Below are 11604 nucleotides of genomic sequence, written 5' to 3' on the forward strand. Positions count from 1 at the left end.
TACATTGATGACATTGTCGTGTGGGGCAACACAGCAGAAGTTGTTTTTGAGAAAGGGAAGAAAATAGTCCAAATCCTGCAGAAGGCCGGTTTTGCCATAAGACAAAGTAAGGTCAAGGGACCTGCACAGGAGATACAGTTTTTAGGAATAAAATGGCAAGATCGATGTCGTCAGATCCCAATGGATGTGATCAACAAAATAACAGCCATATCTCCACCAACAAGCAAAAAGGAAGCACAAACCTTCTTAGGTGTTGTGGGTTTTTGGAGAATGCATATCCCAAATTACAGTCTCATTGTAAGCCCTCTCTACCAAGTGACCCAGAAGAAGAACGATTTCAAATGGGGCCCTGAGCAACGACAAGCCTTTGACCAAAGAAAAAGGCAGATAGTTCATGCAGTAGCCCTTGGGCCAGTCCGGGCAGGACAAGATGTAAAAAATGTGCTCTACACCGCAGCCGGGGAGAATGGCCCTACCTGGAGCCTCTGGCAGAAAGCACCAGGGGAGACTTGAGTTCGACCCCTTGGGTTTTGCAGTCCGGGATAGAGGATCCGAGACCTGCTATACTCCAGCTGAAAAAGAGATATTGGCAGTATATGAAGGGGTTCGGGCTGCTTCGGAAGTGGTTGGTACTGAAGCACAGCTCCTCCTGGCACCCTGACTGCCGGTGCTGGGCTGGATGTTCAAAGGGAGGATCCCCTGTACACATCACGCAACTGATGCTACGTGGAGTAAGTGGGTCGCGCTGATCACACAATGGGCTCGAATAGGAAACCCCAGTCGCCCAGGAATCTTGGAAGTGATCATGGATTGGCCAGAAGGCAAAGATTTTGGAATATCGCCAGAGGAGGAGGTGACGCATGCTGAAAAGGCCCCACATGTATATATATACATATATATGTGTGTGTGTGTGTGTGTATACTATGTATATATACATATACTTTGGGGCCACAGACTAATATCCCACCCAGGAAACATTTCATGCACAAAATTTCAAGAACTTGAAAATTTCAAGAACCCGAAAATTTCAAGAACCCCTTGGTATAGTCAAACATCTAGCAAACCCATTGCTTCGGCAAGTGGAGGTACTCTTGCCTCGTGTCCAGGCATCTGAGGCATTGCCAGAGCTTACAGCCTTCAGGCAATCGTTAAGTCTCATATTGCTATTCTGTGCTAATCACGATCCCAATATCGGACTGAGTCGGCGACCTAAGCACTGTATGGCCACTTGTTTTATCAGTGTAAGAATGTACATTCCAGCTACTGAACCCTATTGCATCCTTTGACGGTGGTATTGGCAGTAGCAGCAGTTGCCAGACATCTCTTCCACGTACTTTCAGGGGTCAGGTACACCCTGGACTCCCTGCGGATGTGGATCTTCACAGGTGTTCAGGGCAAAATGCATGTAAGATTTATGTGAGTGAAGTACATGATGCTTAGCTCTGGCAAGTGAGCCGAGAATACTGCTGAAGCCATCAAGGTATATCTTAAGGATGTTTTCACCAGGAAGCCTCAGTGTCCGAAGTTCTGTTGCTACAGATAACTAACTGAACCCCCTTCCCCTTGTGACTGTTGTGTCTGCCTGCACTGTGGACCTGCTTCAGCTGTTCAGTAGGAAAATGGAGGTGCTCTGCTGAAAGAATAGTCCTCAGCTGGCTGGTTAGGGCACTCCTCTGGGTCTGGGAAACTGCAGAACTGGAACTTGATCTCCCACTTCCTGGGAGATGCTTCCTCTTAGCAGCAGCTGGCCACTTCTCCCACTCATACCTCTGGGTTACCTACCAGAGCGTGGGAGGGTTTTTCAGGCTTGCAAGCCCAGTTTCACAAAGGTGCCCTTATTAGTTCAGAGAGAAGGTCAGATCTGTCCCGCTCTTCAGTGGTGGTGTTCCCTAGCCTGTGCGTATTGTTTGCTGTGAAGTCCCTTTGACGTCTTACTTTCCGTGTGCACTACTGGCTTCTAATCCAGCACTGCTCATTCCCCTTCCGGAGCTGGCTGAGTTTCACATCTAGTCTGCTCTAGATGCTTAGCAGATTAGGGTCCCACTTTTTATCTGGTTTGGCTTTATGTTGACAGACCTTGGTATTGTAATTCAAATGTAGCAGGTTCCATAAGCCATAAAACTCCTTTAGGAATTGCTTCTGTTCACTTGCCAGGAAAGCGTATTTTCATATTCCTAGCTTGAGGTTGGGGATTGCATTCCCATGCGGAACACAGCCCTTGGCAAAGCACATGTCGCTTTGCAAACAGAAGAAAACCTCTGACCTGAGCTGTTTTCCCCAAAACAGCAAAGCACTGAGCGCTGCTCCCAGTGCTGGCACCTCCTCCGCTCCAGAGCAGGCAGAAGGCAACGTGCCAGAGCTGCTGTGGCTGCACTTGCACTGCAAACCTAACAGGAGGTGAGCGCAGCTGGGTCTCTCCCACCAAAAAGCCCAGCAGGCACAACCCTGTGTTGCCAGGAAATAATAGAGTTTGAGGATCTTCAAGGCCTCGGCAGTCCTTTAAGGCTCATTTCCCCCCGGGCGTTGTTCATCAAATTATGCTCATTTGTGAAATGCTCTCAAGTTAGAAAAAATGAGAGTTTGCTCCCTTTTCATGTGCTAGCTGTCAAGTTTTTAAACTGGACCATAACAGAACAGTTCTTCACTACCTTGTGTAACCAGCAGTCCTCCTGCTGAGGAAAAAGCATGTGGAACTAAGGTGTCAGTAGCCCAAATCTGTGCTTTGAAAAAAAGAGTTGGGTTACTAAATCCTGTAGGAACCTCTGTCTTTAATATACATGTAATGTCTCGGTGTTCTACATGTGAATGGTATGCCAGAAAGGAGCTTGAATTGTTGATAATCTAAGTTCAGTTCAGGGTGACTCTGGGAGCCTGTTACTTCCCATTCCAGAAGGACGAAGTATTTGACAGGGCTGGAGTTAGAGAGTGCGTCTTCCCTGATAGCCAGTACCGTGGAGCTACGGATGGTCCTAACAGCGTGGGCTTGTCTGAGCTCAGCCTTTTGCCTCTTTCAGGTGTCCCTCCTGCAGACGCAGCTGGCACAAGATTGCTGTGCCAAGACCAGCCAGGAGCTGTCAGACCTTCACCAAGAGCTGTCTTACTCCTTAGCAGCTGTGGTCAGGGAGCCCAAAGCTGCTGTTCTGGAAGCAGAGACTTGGAAGCTGGGTCAGCCTCTGAACCTTCTTTTCCTGTAGAGGAACAGCTGCAGCATCACGGGGCTCCTGTCTTGTGCCCTTCCCGGAAGTGTATTCTGTTTTGCTGTGGGAAATGGGGGTGCATTTGTTCTGTTTACATTTGGAAGCATCTCCTAGTGACAGTAATTTGTAAAATGTTTTTTAATAGAAGGAATTTTGCAGGACTGCACTTTCTCAGCAGTAAAAAGCAAGTGGCAGGTAAATATGTGGCTTAGGAAAAGATGATACTAGTGCTTTACTTGCACAAGTAAGCTATTACGAGCTGTTGCCTGATTTAACCTCTTGAGTTCATAGCCGTCGCCTGTGATGAGAGAGGGAAGTGGAGGTGTTAACAAAATGAAGGGGTGAAGACTACATGCCAGGGATCGAAGGTGGGGCAAGAGAGCGGGTTTTTTTTCCCTCCCTCCCTTCCTCCCTTCTTTCCTTCCTTCCTTCTGCACAAAAAGCACCGGTCCTCTCCCGAGATGATTTGCTTTCAGCTTTGTTATTGCGACAGTGAGCCTGAGGGACAGCTCGGTTGTTCTCAAAAGGGCACTAGTAACAAACTCCAGACCTTGCAAAGACAGAGGCAATGGATGGGGCGGGGAGGATGTCAAACCGAGTGAAAACTGCTCTCTGCCCGCAGCTTCGCCTGGGTGTCAAGCCCTTTCCAGCTAACCGATGTCGGCACAGTCAGCGTCTCTCGGGTGTCCTTCAGATGCTGGGGGCCGTTGGCAGGGAGGGTCAGAAGAGGGCGAGGCGGCAGCGAGGACCTTCCCGCCCCGGAGGAGGCCGGGAGCCCCAGCCCCTCCGCGCCAGCCCCGGGCTCATCATGGTGGTGCCTTTGTTCTCGGACCTGCAGTACTACCTCACCAAAGAGGCGAGTAGCGGCGGCGGGGTGGGCCCGGTCCACTGGTGCTGCCTCCTGCCCGCGGTGCCCCAGTGGAGAGGCGGCCCTGCGGCCCGGGGCGGCCTGCCGTGCCTCCGCACCCCCGCCGAGCTCCCGCCTCCTCCTCCGGGCTGGCCACGCAGCAGCTTCATCCCCTGCGGATCTGTTGGGGTTTTTTTGTTTGCCCCGGCTGGTCGCCTTGACGATGGGAGCGGGCTGCCCTCCCCCGAAAGCCGCTTGGCGCAAAGGTTGGCTTGCGGCCTCCTGTAGCGCTGTCGCAGGAGAGCGTCTCAAGAGCTCTTCTTGCTGTCTCCGCCGTCTACAAGCAGGCAATACGAAGAAAAGAAAGCAACCGCAGGAACCCAGCAGGCAATACGAAGGAAAGAAAGCAAGCGCAGGAACCCCTGTCCCCACCCCAGATTATAAGATTGCCAAATTATTGTCTTTTTTTAAAGTATTACAAATGGCAAGCGCTTAGCTACCGTGGAAGGTGTGGGAGGCAGCAGCTCAGGTGTCTCACAAATCCCACCGCTTAAAAATCAGCTCCTGAGCCAGAGCAATTGAGGGAAAGAGGCCTTTTGATTTGCTTCTGAGTGAAAGAGGACTCTTTTTTTTTTTTTTGCTTTGTTCCTAGGTTCATCCGGAATTGTACGTTGACAAATCAAGGGGAGATAAACTGAAGATCAATCTAGATGTTATTTTTCCACATATGCCCTGTGCTTGTGAGTCAGACTCCTGAATACTGGGGATAATTTTCATACTTGCCGAGGGCCCGAGAGGCTCAGCGTGCCTGGTGCTTCCGAGTGCTGCACTGCTGCTTGGGCCACGGACAGGGAGGCATTGGTGATCCCTTGAGGTTAGGCAGTGATTCCAGCCAGGCCCGCTGGGCGCTTAAACCAGCGCTTCCAGTCAGGCAGTAGTATTTTTCTAGATTATAAATGAGGATAAGCTATAAACCCACTTACACTTCTGTATGGTGTTGTACTTTGTCAGAGGGCGCAGTAATACTGAAAAAGCTGACACGGAGTTCACTTGGGACTCAAGATTTGACTGTATTGTTGTTGGAAAAACTTCCTTTGGAAGTTACTTGACGAGGCACAACTTTTCCGTGATTTTTGTACTCAAATTCTGACTGCAATGCCAATGCCACATGATAACCTTTCTCCAGAATTTTTAAAACCAGAATGAGTATTAATAATCTGATTACCTTTTAACTAAATTCAAAACAAAGTTGCAGGATGAAGTGACGGAAGATTTTGCAAGTATTACTGCTGTGCACGTTATCCGACTGTCCACTAATCTTCCCTGCCTCTTCTTCTGTTGTAGTAATTCCTTTGGGTAATGCATTGGGCTCTAAATGTAGTGAGTCTGACTTCCTTCTGACCACCCAAGATATTACTGGTCCTTGCCTTCCTCACATTTAAAAGGGCGTGGGAAGGCCAGAGAAACTGGAAGCCTCTGCTGTTTTGTGCAGAGAAGCTGTCAGTCTTAGAGCACGTAGCCAGCAAGTGCATCATGGTGCTTCGACACCAGGCCGAGACCACAGACCTTCTCAACCTTTTTTGTGAAAAGGGATCACAAGGAAATGTGCTGATGTTGAAGGGGGACAGGTGAGGGGGTAGAGGTAGGAGGCAGCTTTCAACCAATTTTAAGCTTAGCTCCTGAGCTCCTGAAAATGGTTATAGGCTTTGAGGGGTTTGGTTTTGGTTTTTTGCCTTAAGTGTATTTACCTTTCAGGGTAATGCTTTCTGTGGCAGTTGGAAACAGTCCTTCTTGTACACCAAACCCAACCCTGTGTTTGGAAGGCCATTTAGGGTGCTGCAACATGCGTTTTATTCCCTATACGTCACTTGGCCCCAACCATACACACTCTTCCAGTTTGGCACATTCTTGTCCCCCTCGCTGAAAGATTCTGTATTTTCACTGGTTGAATGCTTCCTCAGCCTGCCTCGGGCCATAACAAATGTGTGTTTATCAACCACTTTCCTTGCTCGCTGGTTTCAGATTTGAGCATCGATGCCATGGACGTAGCAGGAGAGCAGCAGCTGGATGTAGAGCACAATCTGTTTAAACAACGTTTGGATAAAGCTGGCAATCGTGTGACTCCAGAGGCCGAGAGACACGGTAAGATGCTATTCTGCCTTTCTTGGATGGATGCTCTCATAGTCTTTCCATCGCTGTATGCCTGTTTTGAGATTCACGGGAACAAGTGACCGCTGAAGAGCATTTAAACGCCATAAACTCTTGAAGAGTTTATAGCACACAAATCTATTAAACTGGCAGATCAGACAGACTCCTGTTATACTCGCTACTTTTGCGAGGCAAATCTTTGCCTAGTCCCTCTGAAATTGCGACAAGGACTCATGGATGTGTTTCAGGAATAAAGCTGCTGAGTTAATGGTCTTTTACGGCTAGAAATCAAGCAAAGGCAAAACTTGGCTTTGGTTGCATCTTTAAATCACAGTGGGCTGACAAATGGGACAACCTGGTTAGAGGAAAGAGCCTTTCTCCAGGGAAGGCTCCAGTGACTCAACCCTTAAGCCTAAACTTGCGCCTTACTACATTTACTTTGTGTGTGTTAATGCGTACCTGATAAATATATTTCAGTTGATTTATTGGTTACAAGTTGTAGTAAGTGGTCCTTGGCTACAAAAACCTCTCCCCTACATTTTTTACATGTTATGACTCATTGTTGTACTTCGATACAAACCAGAAACGATTCTGGCAAAGTGTGGCAGTCTAACAGTAACACTGCCCTGACTTTTCCTTTCCAAAACATGAGCTCCTTATCACCTTTTCTGGGAGATAGTGTAGTTCTACGTATCAGCATGAACTAAATTTGTTGATTTGTATCACTCAGATTTAACTTTTCTGTTGTTGAAGTTGAAAGGCTAAACTAAGCCAAGAGCTGAACAATCGGTAGGTACGAGAGTTTCTCCCGTTGTCATGGGAATGTGTTGATAGTGTTCTTACTATTGTGTCGCTTAGCAGCCTTTCTGGATTCAGAGGTTGTGGCATTACAAATTTAATGTCTGGGGACAAAAACAGCTTTTCTGTATCTAACTCTCTGTTAACACATGTACGCCTCCTGCCTTACTTGAATTGCCAGTCTCCATCAGGATTACTCCGTCTGAACCGGTTGCTCTGACTCCTTACTTAATCAATGGAGAGGAAGAGAAACTTGTAGGGAGCAAACCATCTCACCTAGAAGAGGCATTTTGAAAGAGATCAGCTGCATTGCATGCAACAAGCAATTTCTTCTGTTGTCTGGAAAAAGCGCACGGCTAGTTCAGTTTCCATCACCCGTGTTGCAAGTCAGATCAGAAGTATCCACCCATCTTCATTAAACTCTGTGATTATCAGTTTCTATTAGTAACACTGACGTTCAGTCAATTATTTAAATGGCAACTATAGCAGTATTGACCTTAAATTTAGTAGAGCGTACCCAAGTTTTGTGGAGTAGTATCTGGAGGCTTTTCCTGATCATAGTAACATTAGAATAGCTTAATGATTTCTATGATAGGTTGCATTCTGTGCTTGGATGTCGGCGTTTCCATTCTACGCACAATACCGTCATTTCCATTCAATGACAATAAATGATTGAATTCTTTATTGGTGGTTCTTACTGTTTGCTTCCTTTTGACATGAACAGAGTTTTCCAATTTCACGTATCATACCTGCATGCAAGTTGAGGACCACGTTAACAGCAAGAAACCCTGCGTGTAGAGTTTCATGTGCTGCAGTTTCTTTATAGTATCTAAACTGTGTGCATTACCTCTGGATGCTGTCTCTGAGACTACTCAACAGGCAGCTACTGATTACATTTAAAAAGCTGTTACTGGTTGCTGTATCTTGAAAGACTCCATGTATTGTACAGGTGTTCTTATTCAGATGGTGGGAATCATGGCTTTGACAAAGTGTGGCAATTATTAATCTGCATTCTTCCTGACGCTATCTTTCAGTGTAATTACAAGACTAAAAGCCATACCACTTTTTAAACAATGAATTCTTAAGTGCACTTTCAACTACTTTGGATGTTGTAAGCTTTAGAAAGAAAGTCTCGCACAGTTGTTTAATAATGGGTATATTTTCATAGAAGTTTTTATTTGCTTGATCATAACTACCATGAAGTGTTTGATTAAAGAAATCAGGTTAATGGTTGATTTTCATGCATAGTTCATACTTTCTGATTAAAATCTCTTTTTTTCTGTGGCTAATACGAAATACAAACATCTTTAATACTCGCTTCCGTCTGCCTGTTGTACCTCCCAATCTCAACAAACGAGGCCCTGATAACGTTTTATCCCCTCAGCAGTGTCTGTGTACCGTTTCACCTTCCCCAGCATTAGTTATCCAAGGAGCCACCTTTTCAAGGCTTATAGAGGGTAGTGCAGCAGTGCCTAGATAGTGAGCCTTGGAGGGCTTTTGTAACCCAAGAGACTTGGTCCTGTCCTTCAGGATTTGTGAGTTGAAACAGCCTGATTTTAAGGGGGCCTCTTATTATAAGAGCCAATGTTTTTGAAAACTTTAGGCACAAAATTCCTCGGCTTACTTATTCCTAACTCCAAAATTTGCAGACCTTTGGTATCTGTTTTGGTTCTTGACAAAACAAAAGTCCCGTTTGAGTTTTCTGTAGGCATCTCGTGCCCTTTGGCGGGTTTCAGCTGCCACCAGCTCTCATCTCCTCTGTTACAAATCCCTCTTCAGCCTTCTGCACATAAGAACGTAAAACTCCATGAGTTCCTGCCCCAGCCATACTGCGGCTGCCCATTCAACACGCACGTGGCACAGACGTTGGCAGAATTGTTAAGTCACGAAGAAGGTAGAAATTCCTTGGAGATTTCTAGTGAGCAGTGGTTAACGTGTGTGCCTTGTCAGCATTGTCATCCTGGAGGACTGGGTGTCAATTTTCCACTCGGGAGACTCCCGCTCTGATCTTGTTTCACAGCAATATATAACCGTGTTCCCTACTTGTCTTGGGACAGGATTATGTGTTATGCGCTGTTGACTGCAGTTGACCGCTCCTTAAAATTTTGTTTGTGTAACAGGTCCTGTTATCAGTCGCAATTTACTGATTGGGTGTGCTTTAGACAATGTTTTAACAAAGCCTTTATGCAAGTAACATCTGATCAGTGCTCCAGCAAGGCTTACAAATAGCCAGTTCTTTCTATGGAGGGTGTTCTTGAGAGGACAAATGCTACTCTGCTTCTTGGTCTTACTTCACACCTCCGCAGGCTCTATGCGTACCATTTCAGGTGGGCTTTGGGTGCAGGATGCGCAGCTTCTGACACAAAATCGTTTTGCTCATGTGTAGAACAGTTATTGTGCGTAGAACAAAACAAGAGTACGAGATAGTGTTTCTAGATATGCCTCATCACTTTGAATCCTCTTTTGTCTTAGAGCTGGGGAAAGAAGAAGAAAAAGTGTTTGATCCAAATGCTTTGGATGCTGATCGCTGTGAGAGCTGCTACGGGGCAGAGTCAGAGGACATTCGGTAACCTTTACACCTTTTCGTATCTTCTTAGCACTTGAATTAATACAGCTATGTGGCGTGCACCTTTTTTGTCTGCGAAGGTCTGCGCAATGAAATCCTCCTGGGCACGTGTTCAGAGAATGATGAGAACTGTTGTGGTTTTGGTATGCCTTTGGAAGCTGCACTCATGATTGTTAAGAACGTGCAGAGTTAGGTTGTCTAGTTTGTCTAGACACCTGTTTAAGGGCAGGGGAAATTGCACTACCTTTGCAGTAGCACAAAGATTGTATCTCAGCAAGCGGAATCTTTTTGGGGGTTATTTGGTGTCCAGAGGGGAGCTGTGTAAATTATTTCATCGTTACGTGAGCTGTCTTGGAATAAAAGCTGGTTATGGCTTTGCCTTCTCACTTCTGCTGCAGGCTTTGCATCCTTACGGGAGCAAAGACCAGACATTTATCGCTCACACAAACAACAGGTGTCATGTGGTGTTTCTCATTTGTCCTGCCTGCAAATTCCTGTAAGAATGGATCTGTGATAGTCCATAGGTTCTGGACTATCCTTCGCTATTATTGTCTCTGTAGTAACTTGGTTTGTCCCATCTGTCAAGTTGCGTCCTTCCCCAGAGATGTTTCCGTCTTGAGGCATTCATGATTCCAGCCTTCAACATTTTCTTTGGTCCAGCAAAACCTGGAACCAAGAAAGAAAACTGTTTTTTCCGGTGACCAAGATGTTATCCAGAGGTAGAAAAGTAATGAAGAAAGCTTGCCGCTAACCCTCCCTCCAACGTTGACAGTCTTGCCCTAGAAACAGAGGAAAGGAGGAATAGAAACAGGCAGATGCTTTGTTCACACGGGGAAGTTCCAAACTGCTCAGAACTGTGGGACACTGATGTCGTTTTTGTAGCAAGTTTCTTTGCCAAGGAGTGCCTTGGCTGTCTAAATGGACAGGCAAAGCCCTCTTCAGACTCAAGCACTGCATTAAAACAGCTTGCATCCTCATGCCAAAATCTCAAAAAGCACATCAAGAAGCTCGAGCTCCTTCAGGAGCATTAGGCCGCCTTTCAAGGTTCGGTCCCTGATGTTTGCTTTGTTGCTTTGTTGAAGAAGAATCCACCAAGGATTCAAGTCCCGAGCTGGAGCATCTCTTTCTAGCGATAAAGATGGTAAGATGGTGCTTGTGCTTTTGCAGGTGTTGTAATACTTGTGACGATGTCAGAGAAGCATACAGGCGGCGAGGCTGGGCCTTCAAGAATCCGGATACCATAGAGCAGTGCAAGAGGGAAGGGTTTAGCCAGAAAATGCAAGAGCAGAAGAACGAGGGCTGCCAAGTGTATGGTTTCCTAGAGGTCAACAAGGTGAGAGATGGGTTTTGCTGTGAACCTGCTGCATGATGGTGATGACTGTGAAAATCCCTCCTTTTCCAGCTTTAGGTGTTCACAGGACTGTAATATAATAACCCCTGAGCTCAGCAAGGTACTTGTGCCCGTAAAGGAGTTCAGTAGGAGGGTCAGGAGAAGCGGTGGGAAGGGGCTAATTCTCTGTTTCGTTGTGTGGGCTGGTAGGAAGCATGCCGGCTGGAGAAGCTTAGCTTTTCCTACCGTCTAGCTAGCGAGTCTTTTTGCCGAGATTTCTGGAGGAGGAGGGGCAGCTTCTCTGAGGTTAGATTGTCCCACCTGCCCTTCTAGTCTTAAAACAGAGACCGCCAGTGGATGCTGGAGATGCTGGAGATAACGGTAACCAACAACTTGCCAGCAGAGGTGCTGGAGAGAGTGAAATGTTACCTTCTTTAGAAAAACAGTGGAAGCAAGACTGTTGGAGTTGGTTGTCAAAGCTGAAAATGCTCAGAGAGGTGGTTTTTGCAACTGGTGTATGAAAATGTAGTACGAGATATACCAGATAACTATGTAACTACCCTGTCATTTGGTGAGTTACCAAACCCAGAACACTTGGACATGCAGGTTAGGATGTACCCAAGTACATTCTAGAAGTCAGGCTCAGGCTAATTTTTTTTTTTTTTTTTAATTCAAACTCTACCCTGGGGTTTTTGGGTTTTTTTTTTTTTTTTTTTTT

At 46.3% G+C, this 11604-nt stretch overlaps 1 protein-coding gene across 1 annotated transcript in view; it reads left to right on the forward strand.

The window, feature by feature from the left end:
* Positions 1–1562: 1562 nt before the first annotated feature.
* ERGIC3 (ERGIC and golgi 3) overlaps positions 1563–11604 on the forward strand; it is a gene marked incomplete at its 5' end in the record, with an annotated part of 29067 nt that continues 19025 nt past the window's right edge. The window contains 6 exons of the mRNA XM_019473116.1: positions 1563–1576; positions 3993–4053; positions 4697–4784; positions 6067–6186; positions 9463–9556; positions 10724–10889. Coding sequence (XP_019328661.1) covers positions 1563–1576; positions 3993–4053; positions 4697–4784; positions 6067–6186; positions 9463–9556; positions 10724–10889 — 543 coding nt within the window. The remainder of the gene's footprint in view (positions 1577–3992; positions 4054–4696; positions 4785–6066; positions 6187–9462; positions 9557–10723; positions 10890–11604) is intronic.

The sequence above is a fragment of the Aptenodytes forsteri genome, unplaced genomic scaffold, assembly GCF_000699145.1.
Source record: "Aptenodytes forsteri isolate BGI_AS27 unplaced genomic scaffold, ASM69914v1 Scaffold38, whole genome shotgun sequence".
Classification (NCBI taxonomy): Eukaryota; Metazoa; Chordata; class Aves; order Sphenisciformes; family Spheniscidae; genus Aptenodytes; species Aptenodytes forsteri.